This window comes from Aquarana catesbeiana, linkage group LG02 (assembly GCF_042186555.1).
Source record: "Aquarana catesbeiana isolate 2022-GZ linkage group LG02, ASM4218655v1, whole genome shotgun sequence".
Taxonomy (NCBI): domain Eukaryota; kingdom Metazoa; phylum Chordata; class Amphibia; order Anura; family Ranidae; genus Aquarana; species Aquarana catesbeiana.
Window position 1 is genome coordinate 607,211,397 of NC_133325.1, and position 21,763 is coordinate 607,233,159.

Consider the following 21,763-nt stretch of genomic DNA (forward strand, 5'->3'; position numbering starts at 1 on the left):
GATTTATTTAGGTGCAATCCCACCACCCCACCCTAACTAATGAAAGTACAAAGATGAAAAAATCTACCTGATTTGGCAGGCATCCCCTGTGCCCACTAGAGACCAAATTCTTACTTTGCTTCAAGGAAAAAATGGTCTAGTAAAAATGTTATCTGTATGGCCCCTTTCACACTGGGGCGGTGGGGGCGTCGGCGGTACAACAACGCTATATTTAGCGCTGCTATACCGTCGTTCTTGCAGCGGTATTCGGCCGCTAGCGGTTCGGTTTTAACCCCCGCTGGCGGCCGAAAAAGGGTTAAATCCGCTCGTACAGCGCGGCTATAGCCGCGGTATTACCGCGGTATAGCCGCGCTGTCCCATCGATTTCAATGGGCAGGAGCGGTTTAGGAGCGGTGAATACACCGCTCCTTCCCCGCTCCAAAGAAGTGGCTCGCAGGACTTTTTTTACCGTCCTGCGAGCGCACCGCTTCAGTGTGAAAGCCCTCGGGCTTTCACACTGAACAAACAGCGGAGGCTGTGTAGGGGCGGTTTGAACCGCTCCAGTATGAAAGGGGCCTTAATATCCATACTGTATCAACTAAAATTAGTGCACATATCAAAAATGGTTGTACTTGATGTGTACAAGTATAAACATTTTAAATGTGTAGAACCTCTAGATCAGGGTTTCTCAACCAGGGTCCCAGCGGTTGCTAGGGGTTCCTTGAGCAATGAAGAGTTTCCAACTACCAGTAACCACTGATATCAATTATCTTTTTAGCTCTGTGAAAGGGGGATACATTTCCAACTGGTCAACCAAATAAGAGTGTCCTTCTCCTACTGCCCACCAATATGCGGGACCACTAAACCAACTACCAACAAAAGAAGACGCTTTTCTATTGACCAACAAAGGGAGTGTTAAAAAAAATCTGCTAGGGGTCTCAAAAATGCTAGATACACTGAAATATTTATTATTTTAAGTATTATTATATTTATAACTTACTGATCACACAACTGTGCTGTGAACTAAAGATATATTATTTTAGCAGAGGTTCCTCAAGGCATGAAAATTATTTCAAGGGCTAATCTATAACCATTATCACCCTTAAAACATTTGAGAAAGGCTGCTCTAGATTAGTAGAAAAGGAAAAAAGGAGAGTAGACACTTCTACAACAACCCTCAACAAAAGATCCAGTTTTAATAAAGTGTTACTAAAAGCAATTTTTTTAAATAAAAAAAATAAATGTTATACTCACCTGCTCTGTGCAATGGGTTTGCACAGACTGGCCCCTAAACCTCCTCTTCTGTGGTCCCCAGCGATCTTGGCTCAGTGTGTGTGTACGCTCCAGGGCAGTGTGTGTCTATAGAGCTGTCCTCCATAGACACACACAGCGCAGATTAAACCCGACCAGTGCTTCCGCCTCACTGTATTTGATTGACAGCAGCAGGAGACAATGGCTCATGCTGCTGCCCGAGTCCCTATGTGAAGAAGAGGGGAGGGGAGAAGAGATGGAGCCATGCACAGTGCTGGATCTCTTCTCCCCCCTCTTCCCCTTCACACAGGGAAGGGGATGGACAGAAAGCTATACAAATTGTTTTAAACTTAAAGCGTTACTAAACCCACAACAGTAAAATCAGTCTGTATATGCAGTAAAGCATGCTTGGTATACTCACTGTGGAACCTAAGGGTTAATCCTGTGCATCATGTAAAAAGGCTGTTTGATCCTGTCTCCTCTGATCCTCCCCTTCTTCCACTGTCCCCAGTCTATCTTCTGATAAAACAGACCCCTAGGAGGCCCTCTGCACTAGTTTGATGTGTATTGCTAGAGAGGTTTTTTTTTTAATTTTGTTTTTTTGGAAGGTGCATGTGATCAGCACAGGGTCAATCAGCACTGTCCAGACAGAGGGTCAGGAATTATGCAGCCTCATAGGACAGCCAGAGGAAAATGAAAACTCCTCCTAAAAGATTTAACCAGCGCTCAGCCATACACTGATAGAAGTCACAAGGCTGCTATATAATGCTGATGAGAAAAAGTATTTAGCAGTTTATATTTACTAAAATATTCCATGTTCTGTGTACTGTGGGAGACCAGATATAGTGAATGCAGGGTCCTGGGTTCAGTAACACTTTATTGCAGAGAATGCATAAGTAAAAATAGTTTTGGCTTGAGAGTCACTTTATCTCTTCACTAAATAAGCACTTGCGTGTTTCAGACACAAGTCCTAATTACCTTCAAAATCAGCGATGCTCCTTGGTCAGAACATAAACAGCCATTATTAGTAAGGTGACTGTAAAAAGACTCTCACAGTTCACACATTTTAACATACAAGTGCTTGGCAGGATAACCAATCGCCTACCTGCATGAGATCACGCCTCTCCTTCTCTCCCATACAAATAGCTTGTCGTATTGTTCGCAGTTCACTCATTATTGCTTGAGCCTCATCTAACTTATAGTTGGTATGGGCACTTGACATCTTTCGATCTATTCTGTAGTAGCAAAGGGAAAAGCATGAATACCATAAAAAATGTCTAATGATGAAAAGTAGGAACGGACAATAAAAAATAATATAATAAAAAACACTTGCTTCTTAACCAATATACTGCCCTTTCTTGTGCAGAATGTGTTATAAATGGATATGACAGTGACCTTCTCCTGAAGGAAACATGCAAAAATAAAAATATGGCAGCCACTATTGCTCAATTTTCTTATATTTCTCCGTAGGCTTCAGGGCTGCCATCCAGTAGTGACAACCCAAGTAAGAAATTATAGTTCCCATAGCTATGTTTAAATCGATACTTTTAAGGAGGACCCTCCTACCAACCATTTAAATCAAAATAATGGTTTAGTCTTACTTATAAAAGATTACATATCCACATATTTAAAAAAACGAAAATAAACTGCGCTTATGATAAACAAAAACAAAAATTGCAGCTGCAACAATCAAGTGAGATGTTATCACAAAAATGAAATAGGTGAACAAATATTTTGCGCTTAAATGAAATAAACGGTAAAAAAATTATATAAACAAGTGAGTCCAAGAGTCACAAACGTTTGAATGTTGTGTCACCAACTTCCTCCACCTTGTGCAAACACCACTAAAAAAAATAGGATGTGCCCTTACCAAAGAGCGTTGACCACCTATTATGGGGGATCAACATAGGCTCGTACAGGGGCAGGCAACCCCCGCGGCACGCGAAGCCTCTTTAGCAGGCACTCGCCCCCCCCCTCCCCCCCATCAGCAGAGCAGTGCAGGGAAGTGTCAGTGACACTAATGCATTCCAATTTCAGAATTCCCCATGCCGCACCGAGGGGGGGGCATGTGCCCCCACACATTGTAAAAGATGGGAAACATTGTTTGGTTCTCTAACTTTGCTGTAGCTGCAATCGTCAGCTTTTGTGATGGGGAAGAGATTGGGTGCAGTTCTGCTAGGGGGGGCGGTCTCTGTTTCTAGGAGGAGGAGGACTGTTATTGGCCACTGCTAAAGCCAATCACAGTCCTGCGAGCCCTGCTTGCTACCAGCTAGAGGAAGATGACTAGCTTGGTTGCCACTACCAATCTCAGAAAGAAGTGATTTCACTGTGAATGAGAAAAACACAATCAGGTGACAGTTTGTGGAATTACTGTTGAGCTTCTGGATATTTTGTTGAAATTATTCCTGAACCTTTGTGTCACTTACTACTGAACCCCTCTGCACTCTGTGTCCCTTTAAGTCAGAGCCAGTATTCAGCGTAATGAAAATCACACCCAACTTTTGCTGTGGAGCAGAGTGCCACACTTTTTCTCAACTGCGGGGGTCCAACTTATAATCCTGCACACAGGCCCACTGCTTTCAGAAAATGCCCGACCTGAGCTTATCATTGAGCATCTATTCTAGATGCTGGTATGTGACATCACATACAAGCACGTGGGCTGGATGCGAGAGGTGGATCAGCGGGATGAGTGTGCCAGGGCAGGTATATGTGTCTCATCCCTGCTTCCTTTCACCACTCTGCACATCACGCATATCATAGATGAGAAGAGGGTACAGCATTGGAGCAGATGACCAGGAGGATACAGCAGTGGGGAAAATGAGCAGGAGGGTTTCAGAGGTGGGACAGAAGAGCAGGAGGTACAGCGGTGGGGCAGATGTGCAGGGAGGTACAGTGGTGGAAGAGATGAGAAGGGGGTTCAGCAGTGGGACAGAAGAGCAGGGGGGTACAGTGATGGGGCAGATGAGCAGGGGGTTATAGTGGTGGGACAGATGAGCAGGGGGGGTTCAGTGTTGGGTCAGATGAGAAGGGGGTTTAGTGGTGAGACAGAAAAGGAGGTGGTAGAGCAGTGGAGCAGATGTGAAAAGAGGTGTATTGATGGGACAGATGAGCAGGGTATTACAGTGATGGGGCAGGAGAGCAAGGGAACAGAGGTGAGACAGATGTGCAGGAGGTACATTGGTGGGGCAGATTAGAAAGCTGGTTACAGTGGTGGGGCATATGAGAAAGCGGGTTACAGTGGTGGGGCAGATGAGTTCAGTATTAGGACAGATGATAAGGTGATTCAGCAGTGAGACAGAAGAGCATAGGGATACGGCGGTGGAGCAGATGTGTAGGGAGGTACAGTGGTGGAATAAAAAGAGAGAAGGGCGCACCAGCCATGTGCATTATCTTTTGTAAAACATTTATTAAGTAAAATGATAAAGGAAATTACTCACAAGCAGTAAAGAATCATGTGCCATAAACCTTGGACATCAACTTGCAATAAGTGGTATAAATGATGAACGAAGCCTTCCAAAGGTGTTTCCGAGGAATATATAACACTGCTCGCTTACGCGTTTCGAAGGGCTCATCCCTTCTTCATCAGAGCTCAGCAGTCTGATGAGCCCTTCGAAACGCGTAAGCGAGCAGTGTTATATATTCCTCGGAAACACCTTTGGAAGGCTTCGTTCATCATTTATACCACTTATTGCAAGTTGATGTCCAAGGTTTATGGCACATGATTCTTTACTGCTTGTGAGTAATTTCCTTTATCATTTTACTTAATAAATGTTTTACAAAAGATAATGCACATGGCTGGTGCGCCCTTCTCTCTTTTTATTTCTTTGTTTGCTAGGAATCCCCATCCTTGAGAGCAGCAAGGCCAGTGTATCCCCTTTATATTGGGTCGACCACTTGTGCGCAGGAGTCATTATCTGTTTTTATATAGGTACAGTGGTGGGGCAGATGAGAAAAGGTGTACATTGATCAGGCAGATGAGCAGGAGGGTTACAGTGGTGGGACAGAAGAGCAAGGGGGTACAGTGGTGGGGCAGATGTGCAGGTGGTACAGAGGTGGGAGGGATGAGAGGGGGGTTCAGCGGTGGGACAGAAAAGCAGAGGGTACAGTGATGGGGCAGATGTGCAGAGGAGAAAGGAGCTACATCGGTGGAACACATGAGTGGGGGGGTTACAGTGGTGGGGCAGAAGAGCAGGGGGAACAGATGTGGGACAGATGTGCAGGAGGTACAGTGGTGGGGCAGATGCGAAAGGGGGTTACAGTGGTGGGGCAGATGAGCAGATAAGTTCAGTGTTAGAACAGATGAGAAGATGGTTCAGCGGTGAGACAGAAGAGCATGGGGGTACGGCAGTGGAGCAGATGTGCAGGGAGGTACAGTGGTGGGGCAGATGAGAAAGGGGGAACATTGGTGGGGGAGATGATCAGGGGGGTTACAGTGGTGGGACAGAAAAGCAGGGGGGGTACAGTGGTGGGGCAGATGTACAGGGGGTTACAGTGGTGGTACAGTATTGTGGCAGATGTGCAGGGTAGTACAGTTGTGGGACGGATGTGCAGGGGGTTACAGTGGTGGGGCAGGAATTGGGGCTGATCTGAGGTGTGAAGGTGCAGGAATTGGGGCTGATCAGAAGTGCGAAGGTGCAGGTATTGGGGCTGATCTGAGGTGTGAAGGTGCATGAATTGGGGCTGATCTGAAGTGTGGAGTTGCAGGAATTTGGGCTGATCTGAGGCGTAAAAGTGCAGGATGTTAATTTCTCGCTATTACTCAAGTAGTTTACAGCATTTACTTTATAAAAAATCCTTCTCGTCATCAAGAGTGTGAAGTTGACCTTTTGTTGTTATAAAATCGGCACGCTCAATTTTGTGGAAAAAAAAATTTGGCACACTGTACTCAAAAAGGTTGCCAACCCCTGGGCTTGTATGTCTGAAAAACTCCATGTCTGTAAAGAGGTCCACTTAACAGAAACTTCAAGCCAACACCAGGGAAGACATCAGGTTTCTTTTACTCCAACCGTGACATCAGGTCATATACCCCAAATGAGAGACAAACGCCACAATAGTGTAAAACCTTTTTTACCATGATTTAGTGAAGGTAATGCACTTACATGAAAAGACGGTTAAAACAGCATGTACTGGATACAGTGGTTTCAGAGGTAGATTCTCCAAACGTGATGACAAGAAATTTTGCTATTGCTCGACCGGTTACGTCGCCAATCGGACTTGCCCCCGGAAGAAGTCCGATTAGCGATGAAATAGGTGGTCAACCCTCCTTGGTAAGGGCACATCCTATTTTTTGGTGGTGGTCATTTATTTACTGTTTATTTCGTTTAATCGCAACATACTTGTTCACCTATATGTACATATTTGGCTTATTTTTCTTTGCCTCAAATTGCGTTGGGTAGCAGGGGTCAAAAGCCAACTTAAATCGGACAGCTACTGATTTGACCACACACTGGCTTTCCATCCCTGAGCAACTAACAGTGTTAAAGAGCTTGGGCTCTGTAAGGTCAAGCCATTGACAAGGTCTTCACAGTTAAGGACCAATACGGGAGCTCAGAAGGTATGGAGCTAAGCTGTACGGTGACAAATGTGGAAGTGACCATTGCTGATCAGTTTCTGAAAACACTAATCACATGTCTGTTTTTAGATGAGAAAGTCAGAAATGACAGCCTCTATACACAAATTTGAATACAACTCTAAGTTGTAAGTACCAATTGCCTTGATGTCCGGTTTTCAATGAAGGCCTCTGCGTATGCATTTTTTGATCTTGTGCAGTGTTTCAATTGTCCATACCTGTGACGAGCGTACTTTTAGGGATGTGTTTATAAAAACATGCAACATATGTGTATCTGAAATACCCTGTTAACAACAAAATAAAAATGTCACTTAGCACAGACCATGCTTTGTGTTCAAATGGAACTTGATCTTGGTTGGTGGTTCTTCAATGTGTGTTGAGTGCCTGTTACCGCAATATTGTTCAATGGAATTTTCATCCCACGATGGGGCCCCTATATGTATTAGAATTATTTGCTTCAACTCATTTAGGTCGGGTTCACAGTATTGCGAATTGGATGTGGGATCTCTGCATCCAATTCGCAATAGCAGGAGACAGTGACTGGCTCTCTATGGAGCTGGTTCACATATCTCCGATACGGCTCCGGTGAGAATTTGCACAGGAGCCTGTGCATCTTTTGGCCTGTTTTAGGTCTGAATTCAGCCCAAAATTCAGGCTGAAATCGGACCTGAAACGGTGAACCAGGATGCACAGGACCCCAGACTTTATAAATGATAGAAGTTGTCTAGTAATGCAATCAACAGCAGTGGAGAAAGTGAAAGTGAAGGAAGAAGCAGAGACTATCAGTTATTAATACCACAGAAGAATGCAGACAGGCTGTAGGGCTCCATGTGCATAGGTGTAAATCCCACAAATATTGCATAACTGGCCACGAAGCATTGAAGAATAACTAAAGGCAAAACATTTTTTTTTTTAGTTTTGAATATAGCGGAGAGGGATTAAAACACCTGTCAGGTTTTTATTGCTGTGTGTGTGGTCGCCCTCATTAGGGAGATTCACCCTCTCTATTAGTCTTGTTTACCATTATCATTGAAAGTAAAAAAACTCCCACATTTTGGGTTGTCCCCAGAACAGGAATAGATGGGAAATCTTTCAATGGAGACAAGGGATTTTCTCTTACTTCCTGTTGCGGCCATGGGAAGTGAATTGAAATCTCCTCGATCGGATGGCAAAAAAATAAAAAAAAAAACTGACAGGGATTGTATCCGTCCCTTACTCTATCCAAAACGAAAAAAAAATAAAGATTTAGCCTTTAGTTCTACTTTGAGACCTTCAGTTTTCCTCTGTGAAAACCAGACAGCAGATGTATTCCAGGAGGATGAACTACATATAGTTTTGTGCCTGTGCTTGCATTAGTGCATATACTTGCACTGAGCTTAATCTATTGCAAATCTAAACCAAATAACAATAAATTGATATATTGAAGCCTGCCAGTCCTTTGATGTGGTGGCTGCATTCGTTTTTATTTTTCAGGCTAAGAATATCTTTGTAACTTCCAGTGAGCTGAAAGGCCAGCAAAAACAATCAAATCTTTCTTTTGTAAACTACTAATCCAATCAATCTACCATGCAGCGATGATGAACAAAGGGAGACATGTTTAAAGTCTAGCCTGTGTGTGACAACCATGGCTGCCTTGATAGAAACAGAACAGGGCAATGAATGTAGTCACCCAGGAATTGGAAGTAGCAGGATTACTAGGTAAAAGAAAAGGAAAAAGAAAAAAGAAAACCAATACAGCCACCTCATCTAAGGACTTGTAATATATACTATATTATTGGTTTTGGGTTTAGATACATTTTAAGAAAGCAGTAGAGCATGTTGACCTGGCAAATATGTTTTACTTCGCACAGTGAATGTTCACTTAGCTTAGTAAAGAGGTGTAGCTATATTTATTTCTATCAACCAATCATATGCAATCAAAATTCCTGTTTTTTTTTTTTGTTTCCCTTCCACATGATGAGGTATGTGAAGTGAACATTGCTTTGCCTAATCTACTAAGCAGGTACACTTTGCCAAGTAAACATCCTCTACTCCTTTAGTAGGTCCACTGAGTATATACAGCAATCTTTACTCATCAGGGAAATCAATGGGAGCTTTAAAAGTACTACAAATGGGCAATTTGACAAAATGACTATACCAGAAGGAAGGTTTTCTATTTATATGGATCCTAAGGCCCCTTTCTGATCGGGTCTGCTGGTCTGTTTTTCAGGTGGACCCGATCGGAACTTCCATTCTCCTCTATGGGCAGTCGGATGTAAACAGACTTGCGTCTGTTCACAGCCGGCTACCTCAGGTCCAATCGGACTGGGTGTGCACTTTTGGGTGTGAAGATTTTGCTATCCACATTGAAAAATTGATTTTTGTTGATACACAAATTTAGATGAACTTTTTGCACAAGAGCACTTTTCTTCATTTGTTGGATTATTTATGAATGGTTTTTAACACATTCTTATTAACAGTTTTCTATATATATGAATGTTTACTTGATTGATTAATTGTTATGAATTTATGCATTTATACTTATAGTGCAACAGGTTTTTCAGTAGTATTAATACCGGTTAGTACTTAGACCCCGCACCTCAGGTGAACCCGTGTCATCAGCCAGGGTTACCTGCTTTTATACCTGTCCCACTTGTCGGTAGGTGCTGCTCCACTGCTATAGCTACTGGCCTCTGAGCCTGACACCAGACTGTGACCAGTAGAATATATCTGTGCAATAAATGTCAGCACAGCACTTTCTACTGGTAGCACAAGTGACAGAGACAAAACACAACAATGCATTTTAAGACACAATGTTGGCCCAACTTAAAGCGGAACTAAACCCATACATTTAACAGGTTCCAAAAACAGTTACATTGCTGGCATGCCGAGAATGCTAACTGTTACATTTGCTCGTGCTCTCAACCAAACTGTCAATCCATCAAATGTCTGGTGTAATAATTGATCACATATGTATCATTGTGGCAGTTGCAGATCAAACAGAAGCCAAGATGGCAGCTTCCTTGGCTGAAAAGGATAGGAGGGTTTAGTTCTGCTTTAACATGAAGTGCCCGAACAGGGACCTTCATGCCAATATCACCAGGTATTAGTTAAATGCCAGCCTCAGATTTAAAAAAGACTGACATTACTTCTGTAATAACATTAAAATGTTACAAATGATGAGATTTTAGTGATTGGGTTTATGTATACTTTAAAGTGGAAGTAAAGTGGAAGTAAACCCATCAATTTAACAGTTTCAAAAAACACTGTACATTCCAGGCATTTGCCGGAAATGTAAGTGTTACATTTGCTTGTGCTCTCAACCAAACCGTCAAACCATCCAATGGCTGGTGTTATATCTGATTACATGTGCAGCATTATGGCAGTTGAAGATTAAACAGAGGCCAAGATGGCAGCTTCCTTGGCTGAAAACGATAGGATGGCTTACTTCCACTTTAAGAACAGAATCTTACACTATACTGTCAACTGACTCACTGATTAATGTCACAAATTGAGTACACAGCGAATAAACAAATCATCTGAGCATGCTGCCCTTGGAATGATTTAATCCTTGGAGCACTATTTTTAAAATCACATCTTGAAGAAATAACTGCCAGCCACATTAGACACCTCCCATGTAAAGCCATAGATTACCTACTTGAAGAATGGAAAGTTTTGTTGTAAACCTGGCCTTTTACATCATCAGGCCTGGCAACAGACCTCAGGCTAACCACAGCTTGCTTCCTGCTACCCTTCTATCAACAGCAGGTACTGTTGGGAGGCCAGGGATTTTTTTTTATACACAGGACCTGTCCCATTACCACTAACAATGCTCTTTTTGTTTTTTAAGCCGCTTCTGTGTGTTTTACTGTTATCTCAGGGCACTGGCCATATCTGGTGTTTTCTCGTGGGCTTGTGTCTTTTGCTACATACATATAATCTATGGCTTCTCTGCTAGAGAGCTAACAATGCCACCCTGTTCTGAAAGTATGCTAAGATTTTCTAAACTAAACATTAGCGCAGATGGAAATTCCCTGCACGGCCAGAGCTGTAATGTCCGCAGCTTATTACAGCTATGTGTTCAGTAGGAAGGAATTGCATAGTTAGGTCCTCGTGGAATACTGGCTAAGCGAACTCCTCCAAGGAAGAGGGAATTCTGAGTCAGCAGTGCAATTAATATGCTGCAAAAGGACCAGGTTACATGCTAACATACGTATACTAAGACAGCCACCCACAATACATTACATGGACAAATATATCCACATGTCTAATGAACCTGTATTATCTTTTTAGAGGTTACACCTCCATGCTCATGAGTAGAAGAACAAACCCACTGTGTATACTGCATGAATGGAACGCAATGCTAACAAGGGAAAAGAGGATTTCTTTTCAATTTTCTGAAAATCATTTCAAGCACACCAAGGGCAATATATTCAATTAAAAAGAAATGAATATCCACAGCCAACTTACTCTTGTAGAGTTTCCACTCCCTTTTCCTTGAACTGAAGTTCTTGTTTCATCAGAGTTAGCTCTCGTTTTAACCTAGAAAGCTGAAAATAAGATACTATTGCACGTTAACCACATTTAAAATAATTATTACAAAATTAAGTTTTACTACATAAAGCTTGATGGTCATATGTGAAAATTACTTGTTGGAATCTCATTTGGTATATTATTGGATAAATAAAACAAAAGTTATTTGTTGTACCTCCCATCAGAAATCCAAGGGCTTTTACCCGCATTTAGCCTCGGTTCACACTATGGACTGGATGTGAATTGCACAGGAATAGCACCACATTCCTAATCTATTCACATGCGATCCACACCGCATCACACCAAAGTCGTGCATGCACCAGTTTTGGAGTAACACTGCAACCAGACTGCATGCTACATTTGTACCATGCAATCTGGTCCACCACTGCGTTTGCGACCTGCGTTTGGGGTGCCGTTTAGAGAAATGCACATGGATTAAGGGGTTTACTGCACCGCATTAGTGTCAACCTAGACTTGGGGACAGTTGGCAGAGACATGCAAATCCATTCTTTATGCTTCTATGTCCAACTATCCATCCAGGATCCCTGGTTTATGGTTTAGGATTTACACTCTAAAATACACAGCATAACCATTTGAAAAAATGACTTGAATAGATTGTTAGCCCTTGCCATTACAAGATGTGTACACCATTTATTCTATTGCTAGGGATTGGGAGCAGATACATAGTATGAAGTGTAACATTATGGTGAGGGCACTGAAAGAAACCAAATAGTTTTTAAACAAATATAGGGATGTACAGTATTGTTTATTTTAAAGCTGAACTCTGAAGCTGAACGATATGAGGAGATGGCAGAGTGTCAGAGAAAGGAGCTCATCACTGTGCAGCTTCTACTTTCACTGTCTAGTCATGGGTTGGAAGTGAGGCCATGACAACCTGGGCTCAGAGGAAGTGGTTTGAATGATGCTGGCTATCATTCAACCCAGAAGAATAAAGACATCATGTGGCAGAAAAATACAATTTTTAACTTACCAGTAAAATCCATTACCTGGAGTACAGTACGGGACACAGGCTTCTCTAAAACATTACAACTTGGTTATATACAGCTACCTTCAAGTGATTGGACCTATAACTCTACCAACCCCAGAGAGCCTCAAATTTGTAGCAAGCAATAGGGAGATCAAAAGAACAGAGAATGGGAGAAGGGTGGGTCTGGCGTCTTGGACTGTACTCCAGGAAACTGTTTTACTAGTAAGCCAAAAGTCATATTTTTCTAATCGTACAGTAAAAGGCACAAGCTTCTTTAAATCATTATGAAAGTGACGTCCGAAATTAGACCAATAAAGAAGTGAGGAACACAGTAAGCAATGCCAAAAAGCCCATAAACAAACAAGTCAAGAAGTCAAGAAAGCATGGCAGACTCACGGAGCAGCTTGCAGCACCTTACACCCGGAATTGACATCAGAGGAGGCTTAAAGTAGAACTATAGGCAAAACATTCTTTTTCATTTTGGATAGAGTATGGGAGGGTTATAACCCCTGTCAGTATTGGGGGTTATTAGGGAGATTTACTTTCACTTCCTGTCCCATAGCCAAAACAGGAAGTGAGAAGAAATTCTAGCAAATTCAGGAAATCCCTTGGGCGCCCCCCCAGGTCACCAAAACTTGTGTCCCCATTGGAAGATTTCCCCGCTATTACTTTTCTGGGGACAACCCAAAATTTATGATTTTCTTTAACTTTCACTTTTGTTAACAAAAAACAAGACAAATAGAGAGGGTGAGTCCCCCTATCGGGGACACAGACAGCAGCAAAACCTGACAGGTGTTCTAATCCCTCTCCACTATATCCAAAACTAATAAAATGTTTTGCCTTTGGTTCTACTATAAACATTCACCTGATAAAACAAACATGTGAACAGAAGCCCAGGGTCTGAGAATATGAGAAAGATGCCTGATGCAGCATAGCCCATGACACACTAATAGGGCGTACACACGGTCGGACTTTGTTCGGACATTCCGACAACAAAATCCTAGGATTTTTTCCGACGGATGTTGGCTCAAACTTGTTTTGCCTACACATGGTCGCACAAAGAGTTCGGAATTCCCGATCGCCAACCACGCGGTCACGTACACCACGTACGACGAGACTAGAAAAGGCCGGTTCAGAACCAAGCGCGGCACCCTTTGGGCTCCTTTTGCTAATCTCGTGTTAGTAAAAGTTTAGTGAGAGATGATTCGCGCTTTTTCAGACTCGTGGCTTTCAGATCGTTTTCTGCCGTTCAGTTTGTGCTTGTGGGTTTGTATCTGCTCTTCAGTGCGTGCAGTCAGTTCGTATCAGAGTTTTCTGTGTGATCTTGCCTGCTCGTTGCTGTTTTTCAGGTCGCTCTTCACAGGCCTTGCTGTTCTTCAGTGCGTTCTGTTACTTCGTTCTGAGCAGCCGACCGTTTTCTAGCCATGTTTCGTATGCGTACTCCTCGTAGAGTTAGTGCTGTGGGGGGGCTTGGTGTTGGGATCCTGACCTTGACACAAGTCCAGTCCATGAACAGGGTGGGGAGGAGTTCATGGACCAAGAATTGGTTGCTTCAGCGTGACCAGTTCTGTCATATGCCTTTGCTCCGTGAGATCCGTGAGAATAATCCTGATGATTTCAGGAACTTTCTCAGGATGACAGACCCCGTGTTTCACCGTTTGTTGGCTTCGCTGACCCCCTATATCAGCAGGCAGGATACCTGCATGAGGCAAGCCATCACTCCGGAGCAGAGGTTGGTCGCTACCTTGCGGTATTTGGCCACAGGGAGAAGTCTGCAGGACTTGAAGTTCTCGACAGGCATCTCTCCCCAGGCTCTGGGTATCATCATCCCAGAGACCTGTTCTGCCATCATACAGGTCCTGCAGAAGGAGTATATGAAGGTAAGATTTTTATCCTTTTATATCACATTTTATTGTCTTTAATGTTTGATAATATATTGTATTTCTTTCCTCATTCCCTAATTACCATGCTTGTAATATGCTGTGAATGTCCCCTTTGTCCTCATGCATGCTGGATTTTTATGTAATTATTATTTTAGGTCCTTCATACATATTTGCCCTTCACTAACCTCCCCAGCATGGTGTCTCCTGCCCTATATTCACCTCATGTAGTCACTTAACAATGTATTTTATCAGCTCCATAGTAGTGCTTTACCCCAAACACCCCCTAAAATGTTTGGTAATGTTATTTTTGATTTAAATTCAGGCAGAGTGCCAGAGGCTTTTTTTTGTGGTGTCCCAAAATAATTTTTAGTAACCCTCCCTCCCCCAACTGCTAAGTCAGCTGATCCCAATTCTCTATCCTCAATCATCTATCTGCTGACTTTGCCAAACCCATACACACTATACCCATCTCTTTTGTGGTCAGATTTATGGCTGAATTACCCAAAGCATGTAGTGCAAGGGCCTGCCTGTATACTTTCCAATGGTACTGTTTAAAGTTTTTGTATCCTATTATTATCTTGATAGGTAATAGCAGAATGTCCAAATGTCCTCAAATGTGTACAGTGTGTATTTATATCTCTGTATTATGACACTTCTTACCTGTCCGGTGGGCTGCCAATAGTGTAACTAAGGAGGGGCTGTTCCAAGTAAGACCCATTATTTAGGCATTCATCTCTCAATGAAGTGAAGAGGGTTACCTGTCCAAGATTTCCACACACCCCATAATGTTAGAAATGGCCCATGAGAGGGGGGGAGGGGGAATATGATAGGTGTACCTTTATACTTTGGCCTTGTTAAATTCCCCTTAATAAATGCTATCTGGAGGTTGCCCCATAATGTTTGTGTCTAATCTGCTTACCATGTTTCAGAGTAAAAATAGTAATGTTTATTGTTTTTTCCTCAACAGTTTCCTTCCACGCCACAGGAATGGCAGACTGTGGCCTCCCACTTTGCCCAGCGGTGGGACTTTCCTAACTGCGGAGGGGCAATTGATGGGAAACACGTCCACATCGTCCCACCACCCAACTCGGGGTCATACTATTATAATTACAAGGGGTTTAATAGTATAGTGATGTTGGCGGTGGTGTCGGCTAATTACGACTTCCTGTATGTGGACGTGGGGAAGAATGGCCGGATGTCCGATGGTGGAGTCATCGCCCAGACGGAGTTCTACAGGCGTCTCCAGAATGGCAGCTTGGACTTGCCAGCTCCAGAGGACAATGTGGAAGGACTCCCATTTGTGTTTGTTGCTGATGAAGCATTTGCGCTGGGGGACCACCTGATGCGGCCATTCCCGATGAGGACCCTCACCCCGGAACAGAGGGTTTTTAATTACCGGCTGGCCAGAGCCCGAAGAGTGGTGGAGAACACATTTGGAATCCTGGCCAGCCGGTTCCGCCTATTTCTGACACCTATCCATATGGCAGAGTATAAACTGAACCATATAATACTTGCGTGCTGTGTTCTCCATAACTTTTTACGGAAACATTCGGCCAACTATGCTGGCTCAGTTGGGCCTGAGGCTGAAATCCTACATCAAACCACACTGACGGCGCTTGAAAGTGGCAGTCCTGGCTTGCCCTCCCTGAGTGCCCGTGATGTCCGGTTACGCTACCTGGAGTTCTTTGCGGGTGGGGGGCTATCAATATGCCAGACAATATGTGAAGCCTTTTTAAAAAAAAAAAAAAAAAAAGAAAATATTTGTGGACATTTACTGCTTGTGTTTATTTTAGCTGACCCTGACAGAAATGTTTTGAGTGCAGAAAATGTCGTGATTGGGTAACCTTATACAAAGCACTGTTGGCTGTTATTTCCTAAATGCAAAAACACATTTCACTACAAGTGCACTTGCAACTGCACTGAAACTGCACTTGTAGTGCAAAGAGGATTTGCCCTTAGGAAATAACCCCCACTTTTGCATAAAACAGCTATTACATCACCCCAAAAGTGTTGTAGTGTTGAGACAATAATCCACACATTCTTGAGTAAGCCACTTTTTTATACCTGCACAATCACATGTGCATTTACCAAAGGTTTTTAAAACAAACCAACATGTTTGTTGTATAACAATTTTTGCAGTAGCATTATCAAAAATTGAAATGTCCATTTCAGATAAAACAGGCCTGTGTAAAACCAACAAGAAAGACAAAAAACTTGAACTTACAAAGTTCACATTAGGTAAAACCTGAAGGCTATATCAGACATCAGTATTTAGGAACTGGGTTTGATATAGCGTTCAGATGGGGGGAAATCACCCCTGGAAAAGCCAAATTTGGAAGATGCACACAAATTTACCAATGTCAACATGTGCTATCTGCCATCAGGGGGGATCAAGGGACGTGTTTTGCCAATGTCAACATGTGCTATCTGCCATCAGGGGGGATCAAGGGACGTGTTTTGGGGGAGCAAGCCCTTCCTCAACTTTATAATTGAGGAAGGGGTTGCACCCCCAAAACGCGTCCATTGATCTCCCGTGATGGCAGATAGCACATGTTGGCACACTGTGTGCATCCTCCAAATTTGGCTTTTCAAAACATTTCCAAAAAATTTAAAAGATTGAACCACAATACAAAAAGTGATTTTGTGGGGTTTTAAATTCGCCCCAAAACATCAATGATGTTATTATTTTTTTTAATAACATCATGGATTTTTTGCTGGATGTTTTGCAGTTCGGCATTACACCCCATGATCTCCCCGATCAGGATCTGGGCACTTTCTGAAGTAAAGCGTTCTCTATCCCTCACATCACGATCACCTAAAAAGAGATAAAGAAAAAAAAACAGGTCTCAAAAATCTGCCACCATCCATATCTTTTACCTGAGCCTGTGGTCGCAGACACTCACCTGTTGTGGTGCCAATCTCCACCACGTCTTCTTCTTCCTCCTGCTCAGCTTGTGTTGGTGTAAGTTCCCCTTCTTCCAGAGGTGGGGGGTCTCTGGTCTCCTCGGATGAGGGGTGTCCTCCGAGTCTTTTCTCCCCTATGTAAAACAAAAATGGTATAATTAGCACACAGATATTTGATGGCAGAACTATAAATAGGAAACATTGCTTGGAAGTGTGGTACAATTGTCTATTTTAGCCGAGTTCCAAGATGTATTTTTTTTATTGCCCTTTGTCAAGCTGCAATACTTTACCTGTTTAGTACAAGCTTCACAGATGGAGACCCCCCTATAGTATACACTGGAGCACCTGTGTGGCCCCCTAATAAAAATGGTGTTCTTGTGTCCCACACTAGTGCTCCAGTGTCCAGATGTGAAAACAGCTGCTCAGTGTCCTCTCCTTACACACAATCTAGTTTGCATTTCATTCTAGTAGCAAACCCATCTACACAAACATATATTTGGCATCCAAGTAGGCCCAAAAAAAATGTGGGAAAATGAATATGGCCTAAACAATGGTGTTCTAGAGGCCGAAAGAAAAATGTTTGATACGAACGAATAATGGGCCCATGAACATTAAAGTTGCCCTTTTAAACGTTACAATTAATAAAAGCATATGGAGCAGCACGAACGTAATAAAGACAGAAAGAATACGAACACAGCACAACTACTTACTTTTTTGCAGCACTCTCCGGATCTTTCGGTACTGCTCTGACTCTCTCAACTTCAGGTCTGACCACCGCTTCCTGAGCTGATCTTTAGATCTTCGTACCCCGAAATTCCTGTGAAGGCTTTTGACCACTTTCGCCATGATCTTTGCCTTTCTGATGTTGGGGTTGGGGTAAGGCCCATACTTTCCGTCATAGTCGGACTTCTTCATGATGTCGACCATCTCCAACATCTCCCCAAAGGACATATTTGTGGCCTTAAAACGTCTCCTTCTGGATCGGGACGTGTCCGGATCCGGGCTTTCCTCCTCCTCCTCCTTGCTAGAATTAGCATGCACCTGCTGTAACTCCGCCATGTGCTCTTCACCCACTGCGCCGAACGAAAAGGGGCGGGGAATAGACTGGAAAGAACGTCGCGGGCGGAGTTACACGCATGCGCAGTGTGTATAAAGCGTAACACGCGTGCGTATTACGTACGATCTGTGAGCGGAGGAAGGAGCATTGGACGCGCCGATCGTAAGAACGAAGGTAAGAGACAAACTTGTGCCTATACTGCTTCTAGATTGAGGCCTATATTGTAACAAGATTAGGAGAGTTTTGTCTGACATTAGGCTTTGTCTTGTGTTGTGTCTTGCAGTGAACATGGATATGCTACTCAAAGATAATGACTTCATGTCAGTATTCATAGATATGTTACGGGAGCTGCCCTGTCTGTGGGAGATTAACCACCCCCATTTCAAGAACCAAACAAAGAGGAAGGCAGCACTGGTGCAATTGTGTGAAATTGTGACGCAGGTGATCCCCACGGCAGACATCACCTATTTAAAGATATTAATTGGTTGCCTGAGGAGCACATATCTAAGGGAGCGCAAGAAAGTCCTGGATTTACAGAGATCCGGAGCAGCAGATGACATCTATGTCCCCAGGATGTTGTACTACGACAGGCTGCATTTTCTGGCAGGCCAGACTGAACCCAGGCCATCCCTCTCCAGTCTTCCTTCCACGCTTCCTTCCCCCCGGGCTGAGGCTTCTGACGCCCAACCTGGGCCTTCCAGGCCACATGTGGAGGAGCCCAGATTGAGCCAGGTATAGCATTCCTCGAAATATTTCTGCTTGTCCAATCAATGATGTTAACTAGATGTTAGTTGGGAGTACTAATTTAGGATTGTGATTGATGAAGCAAAACATTACAACCATGTCCCTTTTTCATACACAGGGATGTCTCAGCCAGGAGGTGGCCGGGCCGGCTGGCTGATCTGCGGGTCCCTCCACCCCCCCTGAAAAGAGAAAGTGGCAGTAGGAGGAGTGCCCTAGAGGAGGCTGCTATAGGATTCTTTTGGAGGGCTACAGAGGTCCTGGGAGCACCCCACACCATGGAGGAGAACATTGCTGCCTTCATTGCATATAAAATGCAGAGGATGGAGGAGGGCCAACAAGTCATGTGTGAGGCCCTCATATTGGAGGCTCTTGAGAAAGGTATGAGGGGCCAAATGACACCTCAGACACACCTTTGTGATGGTCCTCCTCCTCCTCCTGCAGGTCCTCCTCCTCCTCCTCCCTCTCCTCCAGGTCCCCCCAGTCCTCCTCCAGGTCCTCCCAGTCCTCCTCCTCCTCCAGGTCCTACTCCTCCTCCTGCCACATCTCCAACTGCACAGCCACAGCCCGGAAGGAAGCGTGGAAGGAAGACCAGACAGTGATTGCCCTGGGTTCAGTCTGGTCGGCCAAAAGATGCAGCCTCTTGTGGTACCACAGCCTGGGGACACAGATGTCATCTGCTGCTATCCGGATCTCTGCGAATTCTGGACCAGACTGCCCTCCCTTACATATGGACTCCTCAGGCCACCAATTTTGATGTTAAAGGATTGATGTCTGCCGTGGGGGTCCCAGGCTTCGCTAATTTCTCCTGTTGATCCAGTGTTGCCTTCCTCTTTGTTTGGTTCTGATCCCTTAATAAAGGATTTTTGTTTTGAATTATACTCTCCTATGTGTTTTACTTCAAAAAGGACAGTTTGTTTGTGAGGATTCAGGTACATTTCAAATATACAATGTGAAATGAACAAGGGACACCAACACCAAACAATCTCCTTGAGATTAAATAATAAAAGATATCAATGGTGTTGGGGTAACTTGACACACAAAACACACCCAAAAATATTCTGTAGTAAAAATAAAAATAACATTGAACAAAGATCAGCCTTGGAAAAAATCAAAACATTAAAGAAAAAAAAAGGCTGAAAATCAAAAAAAAAAATAATATAAAACTGTCAGATGTGACAACTAATAACAATATATTCAGGGAATCCCACTAAAAAAACACAAATAAAAGTTTGTCAGAAGTGTGTGTGAATATGAGCAGCAAAACTACTTAATTCTTGTCACATTATAAAGAAGAAGAGAGTGCGCTGTATTAAACCATTTTTAACATTGCAGCGTGACGAAAGTGCTGTAATCATTGCGAACGCTAAGTTTACCAGAACGAGCTGTCCCGTCTCGGAATTTCTTCTGAGCATGCGTGGTCGGAATTGACGCGATCGGATTTTGTTGTCGGAAAATTTTATCTCCCGCTGTCCAACTTTGTGTGTCGGAAAATCCGATGGAAAATGTCCGATGGAGCCCACACACGGTTGGAATCTCCGACAACACGCTCCGATCGGACATTTTCCATCGAAAAATCCGACCGTGTGTACGGGGCATAACAGATCTGGTAGAGTGTCCCTAAAGCCAGTGTACATATTTGCCAGCAGACCAAGGATCTACAATCAGCGTCCAAAGGTTTTTATTGCAGAGAGATCACAGAGACAAGTGCAAGGTTTTGGAGTCGCGCAGGACCCCTTCGTCATCACGAAACGTTGCACTTGTCTCTGTGATGTGATCTCTCTGCAAAAAAATAATATATGTACACTTGCTTTATGTTTCCAGGATCCAGCTGGTAATTGGTATAGCACCCACTATTGATGAGCCTTGCTTTCCAGAATGTGTGCGATAGGAATATAGACAAGACTGTCCCTAAAGCCAGCCTTACATGGACTAAAATTCAGCCAGTTCAGCAGGGACAAATTTCGGTCCATGTACAGTATGGGCACCCTGATTGTTAAGAAGTTTATCTATCGATCGACTTTTGTACAACCATCCTGTTGGGTTTTTCCCAAACAATCAGTGCCACTGGCTATAGCCAGCAGCACCAATCGTATTCTGATGGCGAAGAAGGCTCCCTGCCATCAGAACACAATAGCACAGCGGGGAGGATCCAGAATTGGATCTTTTTGTTTTGTTTTTTTTTTTGTTTAACTGGCTGGTTGAATGAAAAAAAAAAAAAAAAAGGTTAATGTATGACCTGCAACAGCAAAGGGTGAAATATTATAGGCCATAAAGTGGTTGTTAAGCCACTACTATAAAAACCTCCCATCCCCTCTGTAACATAACAATATGTGTCCCTGTGCCTGTGTTATATAAAAAATATGCAGATCTGTACCTATATCAGAGCATCTCCCGGCACTCATGTGACTCCTCGGCTCTCTCCTCTGCCCGGCTAACAGCTCCAGTGGGTGAGGCTGAGCAATCCCAATGACGTCAGCTGGGGAGGAGGAGAAGAGAGGAGAGAGCCGAGGAGTCACGTGAGTGCCGGGAGACGCTCTGATATAGGTATAGATCGGCACATTTTTTATATAACACAGGCACAGGGGCACATATTGTTATGTTACCGAGGGGATGGGGGAGAGAGAGAGAGAAAACCTGTATAGGAGAGGGTAAGGAGGTAGAGAGAGGAGGCCCATCACTTAAGGACACTTTAAAAAAACTGAGGCTAGTTGTGAGTGGAAGGGGTTATATAGGGGGATGTTGCTGCAGCATTTAGTTTTTGCCAGTGTCCAAACACCAGAACTTAGGTAGCTGTATTACAACCCTGCCAAAAAAAGTTGTGTCCTATACTATACGATTCTGGGCAACAGAGAATGAATGTTAAAGTAATACAAATA

The 21,763-nt window shown here is 43.5% G+C and overlaps 1 protein-coding gene across 1 annotated transcript in view; it reads right to left on the reverse strand.

Moving 5' to 3' along the window:
* WWC3 (WWC family member 3) overlaps positions 1-21,763 on the reverse strand; it is a 270,635-nt gene that overhangs the window by 114,413 nt on the left and 134,459 nt on the right. The window contains exons 5-6 of the mRNA XM_073616354.1: positions 11,249-11,328; positions 2,336-2,465 (exon numbers count right to left, since the gene is read on the reverse strand). Of these exons, the coding sequence (XP_073472455.1) occupies positions 2,336-2,465; positions 11,249-11,328 (210 nt within the window). The remainder of the gene's footprint in view (positions 1-2,335; positions 2,466-11,248; positions 11,329-21,763) is intronic.